The sequence below is a fragment of the Lepidochelys olivacea genome (genome assembly GCF_965140295.1).
Source record: "Lepidochelys olivacea isolate rLepOli2 genome assembly, chromosome: 4".
In the NCBI taxonomy this organism is placed as follows: domain Eukaryota; kingdom Metazoa; phylum Chordata; order Testudines; family Cheloniidae; genus Lepidochelys; species Lepidochelys olivacea.
In genome coordinates this window covers 39,058,631-39,080,289 of record NC_140414.1, presented here as the reverse complement: position 1 = coordinate 39,080,289, position 21,659 = coordinate 39,058,631, and the positions used below count along the sequence as shown (strand labels likewise).

General features: G+C 38.7%; 1 protein-coding gene across 4 annotated transcripts in view; it reads right to left on the bottom strand.

Moving 5' to 3' along the window:
* The window catches only part of SEC24B (SEC24 homolog B, COPII coat complex component), an 84,111-nt gene that overhangs the window by 44,750 nt on the left and 17,702 nt on the right, over window positions 1–21,659 (bottom strand). For 2 of the 4 annotated variants that reach the window (XM_084626060.1, XM_084626062.1), the window contains exons 4-9: window positions 12,907–13,011; window positions 6,859–6,939; window positions 5,340–5,515; window positions 3,830–4,014; window positions 1,577–1,679; window positions 42–168 (exon numbers count right to left, since the gene is read on the bottom strand). In XM_084626060.1, the coding sequence (XP_084482186.1) occupies window positions 42–168; window positions 1,577–1,679; window positions 3,830–4,014; window positions 5,340–5,515; window positions 6,859–6,939; window positions 12,907–13,011 (777 nt within the window). The remainder of the gene's footprint in view (window positions 1–41; window positions 169–1,576; window positions 1,680–3,829; window positions 4,015–5,339; window positions 5,516–6,858; window positions 6,940–12,906; window positions 13,012–21,659) is intronic. The other 2 variants (XM_084626061.1, XM_084626063.1) reach the window with 2 other exon arrangements.

Genomic DNA, 21,659 nt, shown 5'->3' with positions numbered 1-21,659 from the left:
GATACAAGAAACCAGCTACTTACCTCTGTAATGAAACTTACCATCATTAACTCGATAGCATAAGTTGCATTTCCACCTCCTTTGGTCAATGAAGGCAACAAAAGGGTTGATATATGTCCTACATGATCTGCATCTCACAATGGTGCTTGATGTTATTACAGGTAATTGCTAAAAAGTAAAACAATGAAAAGCTGTAGCAAAAAGGTTCCCAGTAAAATTTTTTAGAGGACAGGATTGTGCAATATCTTAATTTTTGAAAGCTTCATAAAACCAAAATATTCTGTTAATCTTGTCTCCCACTTTGTCCTTTTAGTTCATTTATATACAGTGCAATATTCACACCTTTACTAACATTCTTCCTTTACAATAGGAAGACATAATAAAGTATTATTTTGATTGAACCAGAATTTTATCTCACATATACCAGTGTAAATCACGTGTTACACTTGTCTACAAAATGTTGGAGAGAAGAATCTGGTCTGATAATGGCCATTAATATATTTAGTTGGATAAAAGGAATCTGACTGATCACCATGACTGCAAGGGTCAGATGCAACCATTTTTATTGTAATTCTAGATAAGCAAACAACACAGCTGAAGTTAAGTTATGCAAGAATACTTGTACATTTTGGATGATTGACGGCACTAGCAGTTGGATCTTGTTCCTGAAAGAATACCCAAGACAGCCGAATACCCAAGTGGTATAGCTTCATGGTTTATTATGTGTAAGCAATAGTACTTGATACAGAGAGAGCCATAGGTTAATGAGGACAAGAGTTGCTTAATGTATGTGCACACTTTCTCAAGCAATTTGGATATGCAAATTACTCTGAAATCTTAGTTCTGAACAATGTAAAATGACCAGAGAAATAGGAGGAGCTGATTCTTGCCCTGTTTCCCCAGAATTTGATCAGTTGTGCTTGTTGAGAAGAGATTCCTGGAGGGGGTGGAATCCTTCAGATCTCTCCCCCAGTTCAAGTTCACCTTATAAATTAACAAGTCAGTAGGAAGTTACATTTTCCATTGTCTACACAGAAGACATTTTTGCAAGAGGCAAAACTTCAAATAGCTATTAAATTAAGAGGAACAATCAATGTATGCAGGCATAGAGCACAAGACATGACACTTAAAAAATACCAAGGTAAGCTGTTCCCTCTGATGAAGCTTTACATAAAAGCAAACAAGCAAAAAAGACAATTTTCCCTGAACCACTCCTACCACTCTAAGGTACATAAAAAGCCTTAATTGTTGTAATTTGTAGTTTCTCTAACTACTTTGTTCATCTTATTAGATGCTACATTTCATTTACAAAAATGATGAAAGATTTACAGCCATAATATTTATTTTACAGCAACTGAATCAGTTCATCCTGTTACATTTAAGATAAAATTTTGAAACAATCAAAGAACAAACACCTGAACAGACAAGTTGAATAGAAATTCTACGGGAAAATAGTTCCACAGAGCCTGCTATTATTTAATCCCCAATAAGGCTTAGACAAGATAAGAAAGTACCACACAGTATAAAACAAAGCACTATGAGAAGATATTCAAAATAAAAAATATTTAAATTTTACCGTTAGGTCTCTGAACGGATGCAGCAGCAAACCCAAGGGAAGTTTAGCTTTGTTTAACAAAGCCTGAGTCTGTGGAATATTTGTCAGTGTACATCGAAATGAACTGGAAGGAAATCATACCAAAATTAGCTTGCAAAGCAAACTTGAGCACATAAGTTGAATTAGCATGCAACTATATTCCCTGCAATTCAAAGAGTTGTGAAATTTTAACTATTGCTAAACCTATTTTCAAAACAAACAGAAACCATTGCCTAAAACAGCAAAAGTCTCCTGCAGAAAGAATAATATTCAACGGTAAGTAGGGCACCAAACAAAAAGCTGAAAGTATTGCATTTCAAAAGGCAATGCACATTGCAGCTATTACGGAGTTTTAAAAAAGAACAAACAATTGTTGGGGGGGGGAGGGGGGGCGAGAGAAGGGGCTAGTACCCAAAGTAATTTAAACTTTGAGATGGTATTTTCATTCATGATTAATATTTTCTAATCTCAGAACTCACTAAAGGAAAATTGTACTTGCTAGTCGTTGAAAAGTTATTTTAATGGGAGAAGGAATATAGGAGGATCTTAATGTTTCCCTCCCACAAAGAATTGTTATGAGTCATCCTCTTCTCTGATGGACATGGAACGGATGTGACTCCCTAAAAACTTATTAATACCACTCAATATAGTAACCAAAAGGGAATAGCTCCAGACATACATAAGGAGTCCAGAAGAGGAGTACTGCCTCCAAAGTGCTCCAAGCATGGGACTGAATATGACCCACTCTAATTTCCCTCCTGCTCACAAAACAATACTTTTCCATTAGTCCACCAAGTTGATCCAAGTTTACATACTGGATTAAAGCTTCTTTCAGCATTACAACTAAGCTTTTTGGAGCAGAGACTTATTTTTCTTGTTTGCACGTGCCTGGCACAATGGGTCCCAACTTGGTTGAGGCCTTTATGCACTACTACAATTTAAATGTTTAATCATAATAATTATAATGTCTCTACTACTAATATACAAATGGATGGATTATTGTAGTGTGCTTGGTACGTCCTTCGAAAACTGCATGCTGGTGACTGGCAAGGCAATACTACATAAAATTTCTAAAGATTGCACTACTGTAGGTTACTATTTGCTTCAGATGCAAGCCAACATACTTAGATTGAAATATAAAGTCATTCAGGTTCTGGGTCCTGGCTACTTGAAAGACTGCCTCTCTCCTAAAGTGTTATCATTGCAGCTGAAATCAGTTGGGATCCTTTCCCTTCCAGTCTCTTGATTTGAATCCCAAGACATTCTCACCATAAGGAAGTTTGATTTGAAACTTGTTTCTTCCCCTCGTCTCCCAGAGACCAAGTCTGTTGGGCTGTTAGGGCACAATGTAAAGCATCTCTCTTTCCCTAGACTTTTGCCCAGCTTTAAGATTATGGGGTTATATTTTAATAACAGACCTTCCAGTGTTGATACCGATCACTAGTTACCTACAGTGAGGGATTTTTTTAGTGCTAGTCATTGCCTGAACTTTGCTCCCACTGATGGCAATGGTAAAACTACCAATGACTTTACCAGGACCAGGTAGGCCAATGCTCGGTGATTTTGAAAATTCCACACTTTAAAAAAAAAATAAAAATCAGAAACTGAGTATTTTTGATTTTTATAAGTTATTGCTTTTGCAATTGATCTCAATTTGTCTTTGTGACCACCACAAACGATGGTAAATAGATTTTATTGATGAGTAAAATGAGGCAAATAGAGGTTAAGTGATCTGCTCAATGTCAAAAGCAAATCAGTCGTAGAGTTGGGACTAGAATGCTACTTAGTCTTATTTTGGTAAGCCTCACGAAGATTGTGTCAATAGCTACTTTATAAACTGTTCTCTTGATTTTAGAATGCCAGGGCCTTGAAATAAGAACAGTACATTGTTCCAGTAGAAAGGAATACCATAAGTTACTCAACAGTGACTTTACCAATATTGTTGCTTTATGTTTGGGGGACTCTAAAAACGTCCCATCTAATTGCCCTAAGAATGGTAGCCATAATGCTAAGCACTGATGGCAGGAGATGTAAATTAGAAACAGCTTCAGTGTTCACACAGAAGTGAAGAGGACTTAACCTCTTTTCTCCAGAGGAAACAGACTACGCTGGTTGACCAGTGAAAGCAGAATACTGTGGTCAATTTCATCCCTTATACATTTTTTTCATTATTCTTAACTAAATTATAAAAGGTCACAGAAAAATGCTATGTCTAATTGAAAACAGTATACCTACTCTGGGCTGCAATTTAATTTTTTAAGGTCTGAATTCAAATTAGGCACAGGAGCTAGAACTGGAGAAACAGGAAGAATATTCCTATCTTGAGTAAGGTTTACTGGTCTCAAGCTTTCTGGCTGCTGAGAATGCTGTAGACTTAATCCTCCTAAGGTGGATGATAATTGGTTCACACCAGGATACTGCTGAAAAAAAAATAAGAGCATTGCAAAACAGTTATACTACATGTTTAATGAACATAATCATTACATTATTCTTTCAGATCACCATTAAGGAAGATATACCAGTAGCTAATAATTCTTTGCTGATGAGAAGAGAATTGTAATTTTAAAGGGTTACACAAGGGGACAACCGCTTCCCAGAATCTTAGCATATACTTCTTTGAATAGCATTCAGTCTACAGCATGAAGTCAACATAAAAGATAATTTTACAGGAAGTGCATAATCCTCATTTTAAAGACACTCTTATTCAACATTGTCTAAAGAAACCTAGAGGTAAATCAGCTCAGATATTACAAGAAAACTGATATTTTCCCCCCCTCTTATAAAGATCTCACTTTTTTTCTTTTTCCAAACCAGAAAAACAGGCTCTACATTTTATTTTCTCCCTCCAATCCGTGGTAAACCTCAGACTACATCATGCATTCCCTTGTTCCTGTAGCATTTAGAAAGATTATTTTAAATAAGTATTTGAAAAAGCTCTCTCAATTTAAAAACTCAAATTCAATTAGGTTTTTGTTTTAAAATTAAAAAATGCTTTAATTTCATTACACAACTGTCTGAAGTCAAAGAACTGTAGTATTATCACAAAGAAGGCTGTAAAACGTCTCTTGAAAAAACATCTCTTAAAAAAATCACTTTGGCTCTAATCCTAGTTTCTAGGTGAATGCCCAATTGTCTTTTATTAATAAAGTACGGAGGGGTGAAGGCTATGAACCAAGCACAAAAAGGGAAACGTTAGGTTAAACAGAGCTACACTTTCCTTTTCCTTTAGAAGAATTTTCATGTATACTAACCAATCTGCATTCCCCAAAGTGAAGAAGTACTCTCTTTTGGTTATGACTGTCATCTAGTACTGCTGTACAGACCAATGGGAAATTGGATTGTATATCGGGAAATTACTGGTCTTCCTCCTTATTGAATGTTTAACTAATAAATCTTCAGTTTCTTTCTCCTTCAAAAATAACAATTTAATAAAAGCTTAAAATATTAAATTTAAAAAGGGTTTTCTGTTTTTGTTTTAAACTAAAAGTTAAAAAGTAATTGCATGGGCTACAGCAATTTGTTGGTCCTCTCCCCAATAATTCAAGTAGCCATCTCATTCTTTATTTTGAATTCAGAGCTACTACATCAATATTCAGACTTTCTTGATATTTACAGTTCTCACATTTAAAACTGTATTCATATTTTTAAAATAGACCATTGGGAACTATGTCAAAGGCACATCACTATAAGCTTTACAAAAGGATTGAAAAGAAACATCAAATAATTTCTCAATTAAAAATCTCACTTGTGGATATTGCTGAAACCCAGAATGGTGCCCTGGATTACTGGGCTGCATAGCAGAAGTAGGTGGTGCTGGATTCTGGTATCCAGGTTGAAGAGTTGGGTATCCGTAACCAAAGGGCTTAGGAGTCCTTGATGTCTGAGGAGTAGGAGCTGGACTACTTGTCGCAGAATTTGTTTCTTGGATAGGGAAAACAAATGTTTTTTCAAAATTGTCTATTGCATTTAAATAAAATAAGAAGCAAAATACCAGCAGCTGATCATGAGAATAATGCTTTTGTTAATTATAAAGAAACAATTCAAAAATTTCTCTGCATTGATCAAATGGATATCGTAAAACCGCAGAAAAAAAAAAGTTTCATCTCACTGTCAGTACCCAGGGCAATACGTTGGGGAGCACTGTCCTCTAACTCTACTTCAAACCTATTTGTCTTCTAACTCTCCTCTGCATTTAATGAAATGCACCTCACCTACTAAGCAATTGGAACTTCATAATGTCATTTTATAATTGCCCCTTTTTAATAGAAAGGTAAGAGTAAATATATTGCAAAAATATAAAAAATAAGATCTCCTTAATTACAATTTTTCTCCAAGACTGATCTTGCTCCCAAATCTCCCCTGCCCTGCTAACTGCACCAAGACCTATTGCTCTGTAGCCTCTCCTAGTCACCCATGATGCGATTTAGCTAATTCTGTCTTCAAGGGTGTACATGGGATTTCTGTTGAAGTCAATGTAAGCCCTGCATGTGTATGCCAGGACAGAATTTGGCCCAAGCATTTTAAAAGGCTGAATTATTTGCAGCATGCAGCTGCCAATTCAGATAGTTTGTTACAAAGTGGTAAGGAGAGGTAGACTGGACAAGAAACAGAAGCATAGCGTACTGATTATAGACTGATGTCTCAATAGCTCTCAGAGGGGGAAAAAACAGCAGTTTTGAAACTGGTACATCTCAGCAACTTTAACATGTGGAATAATATACCTTAAACTATCACCTACAGCCAGGGTGAATAGAGGCTAGAAGGTCTACCTGGAGCAGAGGCATGGCAGTGCAAGTCACCTGCAACATCCACACTAAGGGGCAAGAGTTGGCCTGTGCAAGCCTGGAAAGTTGACAAGGCCAGAGAATCGCAGAGAAATTTAAACCTGGCACCCTCATCCCCCCGCAAAAAGGTAAATTCTCTCAAGCAGGGGATGCCCACAGGAAAGATTCAAAGTTGACATGAGTAAGATGCTACTCAACTCTATGGTGCTATACAAATGTTTTGTAATAAACAACAAGCCAGCTTAATTGGGAATCACACATTTTAATATATAATGGATGTCTCACTGCTGATGACTGAAAGGGAGGCAGTAAAGATAAGCAGGAATCCGTGATGGGATTCCATGAAAGGGAATCTAGAGTAAGAGGAAATGGGTGATGTTTTTAAAAAAGAACAACCTGAAAAACTAGAACTGTATATTATAATTTTTCTGTTTTGTTATACCTTAACAATTCAGAATTAGCATGCAACAAAGCGCTCACCTGGATAGCCACCTCCTTCAAGAGCATCGTAACTGTTGATAACAGGAGAGGCACTGCTAGTAGTGGAGGAGCTGTCAATAGCTAAAAATAAATACAAAAATAAAACAAAGATTTGCTTTAAGCAATGGCAAGCTTCTGTGAGGACAGGGCTTCAGAGAACATTGTTTCTTAAACTTCTGGTAAGAAACTGTTCAATATTGTACTAAGAATCCAAAGTTATTGCTATTGGAAAACACAAAGATCATACCTAAAATGTAGCCAATTTGGTATTCAGAAAATATGGAAAAAGCAACAAATGGATAAGGACAAAAATGAAATTAAAATGATTTAAAAAGAGGTTTTTAGACAACCATTTCTAAATTCTTTTTAATCTAAAAGAGTTCAGGTAATTTAAAATATTTCTATTTATACTGCCTCAAAGGCAGCATTCAGCACTCCCATATCATGCAAGACGTTCAATGGTCTTCAAAGGGAGTTTTGCCTTAGTTGAAAGTGCTGGATAGAGTATTTTGAAGTAACCTTTGCATCTGAAATTTTCCAACGTCCCTCCTTTTGTATGCTGTTGTAATAAAGAGAGGCTTGTCTTATTGTTAAATAATAAGCAACATTCAGTAGAGCTTTTGCAAAAGTTCTCTGCCCTAGCTGTAACAGATGAAAATTGGTGCAGCCAAAAGGCATACCTAAAACACACTAATAAAAGAAGTCAAGTAAAGAGTACTTTAAAAAAATTTCTTGGACTACTGATGCATAATTCTTCCTAGTGCCACACTTATTCTCTATTTAACTGATTATCTGGATTGTAATACATTAAATGAAAATAAGAAAATGTTTTAAAAGCATTTGTGTTAGTGCAGTTTCATATACATTTGCCACAAGAAAGGGACAGGAGAGTAGAGAGATTTTGTGTGCCTGCTCCTTAGAAACAAAAACACAAACAGATAATTTTGGCCTCTGAAATCTCGTATCTGAACTACAACTCACAAAATACAACACAAAGAAAAAAATAGTTTATGTAAGAGTTCAGCCAAAACAAAGGCACATACAATCCTTCCTTCCTAGTGAAGCCAAAGTGGGTTTCAGGAACACATTAATGGAGAGAGCATGCTGGCTTGGCAAACTAGAATGGGGAAAGTGTTCCATGCACAGGAGCAGAGTGAAATGCATCTCGGAGACAACATTACTAGTAACCTGGAGACACCACTATTGTAAAGATTACTTCGGCATTTCAATTATAACTATTTCTATGAAATTTTTAAGTAGAGTGTAAAACAAGGCTTAAATTCAACACTAAAATCAGTTACTCTTAGGAACAAAGTTTTAACTTCCCTCTTTAAAAAAATATTTTTTTTTAAAAAAGTACAGTGTTAATTAAAAATAAACTTGTGAACTTAGTAAACATCTTCCTTTGTTATACGCACTTATGAGCTTGAAAAACATTTCTTTCCCTATCAAGTTCTCTCTTTTTTCCCCCAATCAGGTGAAAAATCCTAGGAGCTGAAGCAAACAAGATTCTTGTTGATTCAGCAGCATAGCTTCTGTAAGTTAGGTTAACCACTGCTAATTAAAAGCCAAAAGGGGAGCTTATTTCCACACCCAACAAAATATGGTAGGTATAGATGTAGGATTTTTTTAAACGAATATATGTTCTTTGCACCAGGAAGCCAGTTTTACTTAAATATATATAAAAAATACTAAGAGGACACTACTACCCAACTATAATCATTTTAAGGTAGGTCAAGTTTTGTGAATGTTCTGATGTTACAGGTTAGTTGTAGAATATATTTCTTATTTATTCAACTGTAAATTGGATTCCATAAAATTTATTTGTGGCACCTTAGAGACTAAGGAATTTATTTGGGCATAAGCTTTCGTGAGCTACAGCTCACTTCATCGGATGCATAATTCATACAGTATGCATCCGATGAAGTGAGCTGTAGCTCACGAAAGCTTATGCCCAAATAAATTCCTTAGTCTCTAAGGTGCCACAAGTACTCCTTTTCTTTTTCTGGATACAGACTAACACGACTGTTACTCTGAAACATAAAATGTATTCTATCAATCCACTGATCGATCAGATATCAAATCAATTTGCACTAGTCACTCATTAAGATTTTACTATAATGATCAGACTATATGGCAGAATAAAGCACAGGCACTTCAAAGCTTTACTTTAATGAATGCATAGCAAAAACTGATCGCTATGAAAAATGTGGCTAAAGCATGAAATATATCTATCTCAATGTGTAGCACTCTAATTAGGTAGTGCTGGCATAAAATCAATAACTATGAAGCAGAAATTAAAATATATATATATATTTTAATGGATACAATAAAGTCAAAGTACATATCTCCAAAGAATAGCGTGAGGATCTTTGAGAGATGAATGACAGCTTGGAAGCACAAACATTAACTTTTTTTTTTTCTTTCCCCCCAGTGTCATACTAAAAATGTAATTAAATCTGAATTATTTTTGGTTTCTTCTACAAAAGTTCTCCAGGCTAACTCTGGGAGAAAGATACAGTATGAAAGAGGTTTATAGTTGGAGAGAAATATCTCAGGTTCTCTGTTTAACAATTCTACTAATAAGTATAACATGATGAAAATAAGAATACGACTCCTCATATCCTATGAGAAACATTTGACTCCATCGCCCTGAAGATCTTTTATGTACTGTTCTTACCCCCTGAAAAATTCATCAGAGTCCCAAGATATACTGAGAATTCTGAGGGGTCTACAGATTTCTTCCCATTGCAAGGCATATTTTGTTGATTGCACTACTCCATACTATTATTCTGACATGTTGCATTTTACTGATACCAACCTACGACTGGACTCGGATTCAGCAAGGTACTTACACATTTATTTGACAATAGGAATCCTCACATGCTTAAGTTTAGTCACTTATCTTGCTGAATCAGGATTATAACAGCATTCATTTCTTTGTATACCTTACCTATTAGTAACAGAGTTCCCTCCACATTACTGACTCTTCCAGTATCATGTATTAAGTGACTCGAACACCAGTGTACAAGATAACCATCAGTACAATATACACGAAATGTCATTGATACCATGAACTGTAATGTTGCCATCAGGTTCTGTGGTTTGTTCTGCAATCACTGCAGCTGGAATTTGAGACACTTTTGTAACCAGATTTGTATACTGGTTGCACAAGGAACTATCTATTTTGTACCTCTGACTCATCAATTCAATACAGTGAAATCTAAGAAACAGACCTACTGTTAAAGTCCCCTACACGCAATATCTAGTCTCAGTAAAATAAAGTGACATTTTGTTGCCATTGCTTTAATGGCATTATTCTGCTTCAAGTGATATAGCAGTAGTTCTCAAACTTTTGTACTGGTGACCTATTCCACATAGCAAGCCTGAGTGCGACCCCCCCTTATAAACTAAAAACGAACACTTTCTTATATATTTAACACCATTATAAATGCTGGATGCAAAAAGGGGTTTGGGGTGGAGGCTAACAGCTTGCGACCCCCGCATGTAATACCTTGTGACCCGAGGGGTCACGACCCACATTTTGAGAACCCCTGTGATAGAGGGGCCAATTCTGTTCCCATTGAAGTCAACAGAAGCAGTGAGCCTAGAGTTAAGTAGTGCTATTTGTGAGAATAAACTTCTAAATTTAGACAAAAAACTTACAATGAACATCTAATGACCAATGTAAAAATATTATTGGTTAAAAAACTGATCATGCTAGTAACATAATTATATCTATTTTATAACCTTTCTTCAGCACCACTTCTGAGTATGTAACAAACTAGAGAATCAGATTACATAGAGAGCAATTGTTACAAAGAACAATTTAGCAGAAAATATTCCTCAGATCTATAAAATAAGCTAGGGATAAACTTAATTTAAAATTAAGCAGGATAAAGATTTAATTTAAGATCATTCACCAACAAACCTGTATTCTGCTTTTATTCAATTTTAATTTTAAAAACACTGAAGACTAAACGGATTAACTTAATTTCATTCAGAAACAGATGCTGGCCTCTGCAAAATGCTAAAAATTAGCTTGGGGCGGGGCGGTGGGGGGGAATACATGGTAGATTGTAAGACCACTCTTTTTCTTTGGAAGAGAAGGGGAAAACATTGCCTTTTTGTTAAGCGAATTCTCCAGGAACACTTCTTGCTGTTCGGTTAAATGCTTACTGAACAAAAGACTTTCTATGAAAAGCATCCTCCAACTGAACTCAATGGGCAGGATACATGAGCTGGTGTAAGATACAAGGAAACAAATCAAAGGCAAGAAATTATTCTCAAAATATCCTTCTAAATTACTGCAGAAAACAAACTTCTACACAGCATTCACAGCAGAGTAAAACTTTCATGACTAGCGTGTTTTTCAGAAGAGGCAGTTGCAGGAGCAGTATGTCAAGACTATGACGACTGGTAAAAGCACAGAAATAGGCTTCCAATGTGGCTCCTGTACGTTGTTACAGAGAAGTAACCATTCTCTCCACTCCCAAAGCAGTGAATGTCCTCATGAAATAAGCCTAAATTGAGCATGGAGCCTCTTCAGTTTTTAACAGTAGGACTTCCTAGTAGTCCTCAAAACCAACAGCACACGCAGTAGTACACCATACAAGAGGTTGCATATGTCTACCAGTAGGATGAATCAATGGCTACATATCTTTCTCTCTCAAGAGGGCTCTCTGAAAGAAGATATTTAGCACTCTCCTCACCATCAAGGCTGAAGATCTACTTCTCTTTTAGGGTTCATGCAGAGCAAGAAAAATAAATAATGACCTGAAAAAATATCATGACCTGAGGAACTACCAGAAAACATGGAACTAGTTTTGAAACTAAACCATTCTGATAAAAAATAAACATGGATCCTTGCAGTGAAAAGCCTGAAACTCCCAACAATCCTACCCAAACGAACTGCCATAAGAAAAATAGTTTTCAAAGTAAGTGACCTCTCTAAATTATTCACCAGGGTCTGGGGAGAGATAATCCATAAAGACAGGCAGGGTGAAGACTCCACAAGAAAAAGGGAGAACAGCTCTGGTCTCACTTTATCTGCCACCCTAAATACTTTCAGGTAAGTGCCTGTGGACAAATACTCTATTACACATAATTAAGGCTCCATTATGAAATTGCACAAAACCGATACTCTGTTACATATTTTTTTTAAGGAAATGAAATATCACAACAAAGGTTGAGTGGAGAAGGGCAGAAGTGTGCCGAATACTGAAGCTCTAACATTTTGCAATAGACTGTGGAGATGAACTACTTGTGGGCCAACAGAAACATGGCAATCACTTTCTCAGAGATCTATATTTTTCTTTATAAAGACTGTCCTCCCAAAAGCCATGCCATACTGGCCACTGGCATATCAGAAAAGGAGAGGATGATCTTGAGCTTAAGTCACTAGACTGAGAATACCTCAGGAGTTTTACTGTTTTCCTTTCTCTGCCTCCTAAAACTGAACAGACTTCTCTTTCCGGATACTGGACAGTACTAGAGAAACACAGGATAGGTTCTGTATACAGTTATTGACTTAAAAATAATATTTACCACGACAATATATTTTACTTTACTGCAGTATTTACAGTGTTCCCTATACTTAGAAGGAGAAATATATAAAAAAAACTGATAAATTTAACTATCATAGGTGGTAAAACATCTACATGTATAACTGTAACAGAGCTAAACCAACCATCATCCAAAAGCTCTACATCCAGACACATTCCATTAGAACATTACAAGTTTGCTGAAAGTTAGAATACTGAAATTAAAACAGCCTCAAAGTGCAACCGTTACACTATAAAATACGAAGATGCATGTTACCTCAGGGGGAAAAACATTGTACTGAGCAATTTCCAATTACTACACTCCATTTTTAACTACCATATTCATATAAGAGTTGGAAATTTTCCCTCAGCTTGCTACGTGTCTGAAGAATTGCAACTACTTTTGGGATTAAATTTTTAATTTTAATAATTCAAGGAGGTGGAAATACGAAGACAAAACTTGGGTAGGAAAAAAGCAATATACTGGTGTAAAGCTAAAGCAGACCTGCTTCCTCATCCTCCTCATCCTCTTCCTCATCATCTGAACTTGATGACAAGGGAGCTGGTGCAGAGCTAGCTTGATTATTAACATATCCACCATACTGCATGCCTGTGAAGTGGAAAGCACAAACACAAGAGTCAAACAGACAAGAAAGATGAGAAACAAAAGTCACAAATCATTGCATTAAAAGTGAGAGAAATCAGGCATTCCAGAGAACATCCTAACATGCAAGTGATGAAAGTTCATTAAAGTCTAAGAGAGCTAGATAATCTCTGTAAGTAGTTTAGCACAAGCAGCCTTTTAGTGAACTAGTTTGGTTCAGCATTAGTAGTGCCTAAGGAAAACTAGTAGGAAGGAAAATATATATATTTATATATAGGACGGAATATTATAAAGAACGAAACATTTTTCCTCTGGACAAAGAAAGAATCAGTTTGCTCGACAAACTTGCCCTTTTAAAAAAGGATTCTCCAAATTCTTTAGTATTTTGCAGTTTAGCAAGAAGAGCAATGAAATGTACCATTGCCTCACCGTATAAACGCACGTATGTTCCACCTTTCCGTGTTTTCCATCACACTCTTACCATGCATTTTAAACAAGATATGCCAGTTTAATAAGTGTTAGTACTACTGTGCCGGTTGACTTGGTCAAGACTGTCAAAAATGAGGGCCTAAAGCTAGGCTCGTAAGTCCATATTTAGGCACCTACATACATGGCCTGATTTTCAAAAGCACTGAGCACCCAAGAACATCACCACAGAACATTCTACAAACTGTAACCAACAGTTTTTAATATAATAGGCACCGTACACAAATACAAACAATACACAAGGCACTAGATACATATAGTGTGCAAAGATGTGCTGTATAGCAATGTTAAGTACTGATCAGTTGACACTTAGTGTGTGCAGAACTACTGACTTGACTTTAACTATGCAAGTACTCAAACTTTTGAACATCTGTTGATTTTATAGATGCAACTTACCATAGTTTTCCTCTTGGCAGCCCATTAGACTACTATGCTTTAAAAAAAATTAACTCAGACACTTCCAAAGTTTTGAAGAGTTCTGTGGTTTGCTAACAGAAGTGCCAAATTTAAACTGGACTAGTATACCACATATTAAACATGAAAACATATTTAACATTCTATTACAATAAAATTGTTGCAGATAAATCATATACATGCTGGCATTCATGTATACATACAATGATGTGTATACGTAATGACATTCAATTACTAACTCAAACTGTTTTAACTGTTGTACAGTGAGCCATATTAACATGTATTTTATTAAAATACACAAGCTAGCCATCACATCATTCTGCTTTAAAAAGATTCTCAGATGAACAAATCAGGAGTATTTAAATTATACTTATTACAACCCAGCAGGGTCAGTTTGAAGAGCAGCTACTGAGCCAATGGAAGAGGTAATAAGAAATCAAAGAGAATACCAGAACACTATCTGGCCAAGGCAGAAGAAAGACAGGAGTCTGTGGATATGGTTTAATTAGGCGGCAACTTTATTCACTTAATATATTTTCAAGTACCTGGCAAAAAGTAGCACAATGCAGGCATTTCCCTAATCATTTCCACCTAATGCCCAACCTGGTTTCAGCCATCCTGTTGCTGGACCCCCACCATTCTCCCGTCATATTCCCACCATTCTCCCGTCATATGAGATAAAAGGGGCTATAAAAGGAGGGAGGTCCTTTCTCTGCTGTATCAGCCTTAAACAGAAAAAGAGATGGTGCTAAGCCTCCCACTGTAGCAGACTTAGGAGCCCCAAATACCCATTTACTCAGCTTTCTTAAGTGATGCTTCCCTTCAAATCGTTTTCCAATCCATTTAATCCAAGAACCACATCCTTTACATAATGAGTACATTTATGCCTGCTACCTCCTCCCACCCTGTCCCTGACAAGTTCCTAGATATTGACTGATTCCTCCCTTAATATTAGAGAAATAGGTGTACTCAATTTTCCCTGAATAATTCAGATGTCACTAAGATATGTCCCAAATTATCAAACTCCCTTGATTACAAATGAATTTATCCACCTCCTTTTCCACATACCTCCCCATTATATTGACCCAAGGAGGATTCATGGCTCCCTTCTATATCCTACATTGCAACATGTCAGACCAAATAATTGTCACCCCAGGAAACAACTCCTGGATCTGCACCACATCCCTCTTAACTCTGAGCATCAATTGAACCCTCTTATGCCTTCACAATAGTTTTCAACGAAGAAAATAATAACTGCAACCAGTTTCTGTTCCTAGGCTGCCAAAGAGTGTACAAGGGGCATCAACTGTTCCCATAGCATGCTCTGCCATCCACATTAGCTCAGGACTGCCACCCTACCTAGACACAGATGTGAACTGCCAGATGAATTGAAAGCCCACTTGTGCACCCAGTATACAATATTGTACCTACAGATCCACACCACTGCTTGCTTGGTCCATTTGCATGATTCTGAAATTGGAAACAGTAAAATTAGTTCAGATTCTCTACCTGGGGTCTCACATATGTCCCACATGCATTTGAATGTCATTGCTCAATTGCCAGAATAGCCCTTGCCCTAGCTATTGAAGTCTGGAATGAGTGGGGGCCAAATTATGCACCAGTAATGTCAACTCTAAAAGCCCTTTTCTGAAAACTGTAACAAGCTGGTATGTTGCGAGGGGCCTTCCATCACCAAGACTAAAGAGGGGGTCCTCTCCAATCAGTCTCATCTCAGTTTAAAGTCCTTAATGCACCTAGTGGGCGTATTCTGGCTTCACTCCCCTCCTGTAGTATGATGGACTCACCTCATCCCCTGAACAGTTTTCAATATCCTCAGGGTCAAGACAATTAATTGTACCTCCCACCTGTAAATTCCTCCACTCTAAAACCCATTTCAAAGCATCCTTCAATAACCCAAGCACTAGCTCACTCATCTAAAAGCTCCAAAAAAACTACCAGGAATGCAGTCTTGAACAAGGCTGACTCGTCTGCTTCTGCATATTTGGGTGAGAACCTGAACCAAATCCCCAAGTGTCTGAACAGCAATCCTCTCTGGGACTCATGTCTTGAGGCTATGCTACTAAAAACCTCTTTATGCCCAATATATAATGTTGGCATTTTGTGTGGAAAGCCTCCAGCTTTGCCCAGTCTCAGCAGCATAGTGTCCTGTTTCGCAACCATCCTACAGTATGGAAAGGATACAGCTCGAATAGATCTTGAACTGGGTTGTCATGCTGAGATGATGTTGATTCCATATTCATTGTAAACGCCCCTTGGCAGACACTGTGATGCCCATCTGATGGAGAACCTGTTTGAGAGCTGGAATGAACTGGTGAGTACAGACCCCAAATAGCAAAAGCTGGGGACTGCTTCAACAGTTGGGAGTCATGGGTGGACCTGGTCCTAGATTTTGCAGCTTTGTCTTTGACCACAGAACATGGAGGCCAACCTTAGCTGACTCCTCCATTTGCTGGAGTGCCTCACGAAACCTGCTGGGGCTCTGTACTAGAAGAACAGGCGTAAGAACAACGTCATCAGCGTAGTCAAGGTCTGAGAGTGAGAGACCACCAATTTTAAATGCCTATGAACCTGATAGAATACTGTATTATGAAATCCATTGCCCGACAAAAGAGTGCAGGGGCCAAGACACAGCCCTGTCCGACACCAGATACTTATTTAAAAGGTGCCGACATCCGATTCCCTAAACGTACACGGGCAGTGGTTCCATTATGCAGCTCACTAATCAAGTCCAGCAGAGTGTTTGGAACACCTACGTCCTTTAAGGCCTTCCATAGCACAACTTGGTTAACTGACTCAGACAAAGCTTTAAGATTGACATATGCTTCATGCAGGGGCTTCTTGAACTCATGGTGCATCTCCAACAACAAGCAGAGGGCCAAAATGGCGTCTAATTGGACCTGTTCCTTGTAAAGCCTGAGTGTTGGGGGCAATGCTTCTAATGTAGCAGGGGCTCCAAATGGGCCAGCAGAACATACACAAGCACCTTCCCTGGCATGGACAACAAGGTGATTGGGCTGTAGCTCTTACTTTATAAGATCAAGGGACCGTGCAGTGAATGTGAGATCACAACACCGTCCTTCCAGGCAGTTGGCAAGGTTCCAGTTCTCCACATCAAACGAAAGATGGCCAGAAGTGATTCCGCTACAGAGTCAATAGCACATTTTAGCAGCTCTCAGGAATGGCTGAGCATCCGTTTTCAGTTAGCGGATGGCACACTTCATCCAATGATGGCGATCAGTACAAGTATCTGGGTCTGAAACCACAGTGGCTGTCAAAACGTCCAGCTCTGAACAAGCTGCAGCTGGAGGGCGATTCAGAGCCCTGTGATAATGTTCCACCCAGCGTGAAAGGATGTTGTCATCTAATTTACATGAATGGCCTTGGCGGTCATTCAAGATCCCTTTCATAGTAACTACCTCTTGACCGCCAAGGTTGCAGATCATGCAGAATGCCAGCTTTAAGTCTCCCCTGGCTAAACCAAATTCATCATCATCTACCACTTGGTTAGAATATGCCTCAAGCTCACAGAATGCCAGGGTGTTAAACTTTCACTTCAGCTGAGTATGAGTGTGCTTATCGCCACACTGACTGGATATGGCCTTCAATTTAACTGTCTGGAAGGCCTCCTTTGATAGCCATGGTCAGTGTGCTAGACGCCTAATAGCCAATTGTCTGCTCGGCAGATTGGTGGAGGATGGAGGTAAACGAAGAGCAGGCAACCTCGACATCAACCAGCAGGTCAGCTAGAGCCAAGAATCTATTTCTGATGTCGATACATAACCTGTTGGCTAAACCCGGCACACAGAGAAGCGCATCAATGTCAAACGTTTTCCTCATCACAGAGGGCGTACTCACTCGTCAGAGCGTCAATGTCATGCAGGCAACCACTAGGTGGTGATCTGTTTTTGTGGCACATTCTGCAGCACAATATACTCTACAGGAGGCGAAGAGATGCCTGTCACGTGCGATATGTGGTCCAACTCCTTCTGAGTGATGCCATCGTGAGAGATCCATGACATCTGATGTATGCACTGCCGCTTGAACCATGACCCAAGAATGGAAAGATTCTGAGAGGAGCAGAAGGTGAGCAAGCGGCAAGAGTGTACCTGAACTGTAATGGCCAATGACCTGATCAAGCCCGATTTGCCGGGAGCCAGTAACTGCATTTAGGTGGCCCACAATCATGAAATTGTCATGTGGAGGGACTGTGCATACTAAAGATTCCAACTGATCGTAGAAATGATCTTTGAATCAACAGATTTCTCTGTCAGCAAATAGACTACTATGACAGCGAGGTGACTGTGCTGATGTTTAAGACGTGCAATAAGTAGTAGAGAAGACCCGGGCATCCAGGTTATCAAGAAGGACTTGGTTTTGCCTCGCAGTAGTAATGCTACCCCTTGTAAGTGGTTGGGGCCACTGGAATACAGAACTAATGAATCTTCCACCTTGCGGCATTCGTGATTTATCAGCCTTGATTCCGTCAAGCCTGCGATTGATATGCCAAGACCGTCCACACGAGACAGCGACCTGATGACCACACCTGTGAAGAGTTGCAACACTCCAGGTTGCAATTTTGATGGGTTGGTGGAGAACCCAGCTGCGATTGAATACATTGTCATGGTACACTGCTGACGTGCCTGCCGACATCAGAGAACAAGCATCCCCAGGCGGTCTTTGGTATGAGCCCATCACATCTGCACGGAGAGAAGACAGCACCGGTAGGTCATCTACAGCTGAGAGTAAAGCAGGGGCTTTAACCCTGGTGCTGAGTGCTAAGTTATTCATGTTGCAAGAGAGAATGATCTATAACTGTGTCTCTATAATCAGTTTCTCCCTCCGAAAAGACACTCCATGAAAAGGATTCAGAAACTGTTCTCAAGTCCCCAAAACCTCCTTCACCTCTTCATTAAGCTTATAAAATGGTTGGGCTTTGATACTCCCAATGGCAGCTGACAGTCTGGGGCAAAATGCCCAAGACTGCAAACTCCAGCACTGTATGCTTCCTTGCCACTATAGCCTTGATAATCAATCCCAGAAGTTCCCACAATGTATCCTATGGGACTCTAGATACCCCAGTCTGTGTCTCTATCCCACTCCCTAAATAGGTCAGCTTAGCAGAGGGCCCTTGTTTTTTCATCAGCCAGAGGTATCCCCAACATAACATGGACTCACCATATATAGCTGTAGTGAGCACATTCTTGAGAAGCTGAGTTGTCAGATGCCATAACATATTAGAGGGGTTTAGAAACAAAGCAAGGCTGAGGGTATCTCAGTTTTTCCAATACGCTATGCAATAACATTCCCACAGGGACGATCACACTCTGCTGAAGATCCTATATGTAACAACTGGCTAGTGCGACAAAGGCAGAACCAACAGAAATGAAACTGATGAACTCTTCAATTTCTCTCTGCTGCTAGAACGTGGGGAAAAAAACGTGTTCAGATATTCTTATCCCCTGATTCTATGGAGTGCACTTATTAAAGAGGAGGGAAAAGAAAAATTCTCTTCCCAGTACCAGATTGTATTTGCGCTTCTCTTAAAGATTTTACTTATGGCTCAGCAGGAGCTGCAAAGTGCAACTGAATAGGAATACGTCAGTCTCCTTTTACAATGCTTCAGGAGTGCTGAGCAAGAACATGAGCTGCATAGGCATGATTAAGAGGGGGAGAGAAACAGATTAAGATCAGTATGACAAGAGGTGAGGAAGACCTAAGATAAAAAACACAGGAGTGGGGTCAGATATGAAGAGGAGAAGGAGTGGAACACAAAAGGAGAGAGAAACCAAAAGCAGCTAGAAAGAAGGTTGGTATGGTGTTCCTCTTGCAGTGAGTCAGAGTTTAGGATGGGGCTTGATACCAAACTACGTGTCCCAGAAGGAGCTGGGAGTTCTGCAGGGGCAGTACATATAAACTGTGAGGAAATATATGCTCACAATCACTCTTTAATAATCCAAATGCAATCTCTAATCTGAACAAATCTTGGAGCCATTAGCAATTATCTTCAAGGACTGATGGACTTTGAATGAGGTCCCAGAGACTGGAGAAGGACAAATATAGCACCTAACTTTAAAAGGGGGAACGAAAAGGACCTGGGAAATTATAGACCAGTCAGCCTAACTTCAATACCTGGAAAGGAGATACTGAAACAAATTATTAAACAATCAATTTGTAAGCAACTAAAGCAGTGGTTTTCAATTTGTGGCCCATGTTGGGGGTCCACACCTCCATTTGAAATTTTTTAGGGGTCTGCAAATGAAAAAAAGATTGAAAACCACTAACCTAATTTAAGGAATAGCCAGGATGGATCTGTCAAGAACAAGTCATACTAAACAAACTTAATTTCCCTCTTTAAGAGGGTTATGGCCAAGTGAATGAGGGTAAGCAGAAGACATGAAATATCTTGATTTTATTCTATAGTCCTACATGGAATTCTCTTAAGCAAACTACGGAAATGCAGTCTAGATGAATTTACTGCAAGGTAGGTGAACAACTGGTTAAAAGACCATACTCCAAAAGCAGTTATCAGTGGTTAGCTGTCAAACTGGAAGGGTGCATCTAGAGGAGTTCCAAAGGGGTCAGTCCTGGATCCAGTAGTATTCAATATTTTCCTAAATGACTTTGATCATGGAGTGGAGAGTATGCTTATAAAATCTAAAGATGACAGACTGTGAACAGGATTAGATTAGAAAAGGATTACGATTACCTTGACAAACTGGAGAATTGGTCTGTAATCAACAAGAAGAAATTCATTGAAGACAAGTGCAAAGCACTTCACCTAGGAATGAAAAATCAAATGCACAACTACAAAATGGGGAATAATTGGCTACGAGGTAGTACTGCTAAAAAAGGTCTTGGGGTCACAGTGGATCATAAAGTGAATGAAAGTCAACAATGTGATGCAGTTGTAAAAAAAGGCTAATTTTCTGGGCAGTATTAACAGGACTGTTGCATGTAAGGACATGGAAGGTAGTTGTCCAGCTGAGGCCTCACAGTGTTGAGTAGAGCAGGGAGTATTGTGTCTAATTCTGGGCACCATACTTTAGGAAAGTTGTAGACAAATGGGAGAGCAACAAAAATGCTAAAAGGTTAGAAAACTTGACCTATGAGGAAAGGTTAAAACAACGGTGCACATTTAGTCTTAAGAGACGACTGAGGGCAGACCTGATAACTGTCTTCAAATATGTTAAGGAAGAGGATGGTGATCAATTGTTCTCCTTGTCCATTGAAGGTAGGACTAGAAGTGATGGGCTTAATCTGCAGGAAGAGAGACTTAGGTTAGATATTAGGAAAAACTTTCTAACTACAGCATAAGGTAGTCAAGCTCTGGAAGAGAGGTTGTGGAATCCCCATCAACAGAAATTTTTACAAACAAGTTGGACAACAACCTGTCAGGGAGGGTCTAGTTTTACTTGATCCTGACTGAGTGCAGGGGGCTGTCAGTGCAGGGGGCTTCATGACTTAGAGATCCTTTTCAGCCTCAAATTTCTAGGATTTTATGAAAGCTGACTGAAGAGAGCCATATTAAACCTTCCTCAACTAAGTATTATAAAAAAAAGAAAAAGGAGGGATTCCAGCATGTATCACACACCAAAATGGAAAGGGGATGAAAGAGAAAGAAACTGAAAGGTTGGGGTAAGAAATAACAAAATCCAAGGATGGGAAAGTGAGGAAAAAAAACAGGAGCAGAAGGAAGGTAATTCTACTGGGATATTTTATTTGGCATTTTTGAG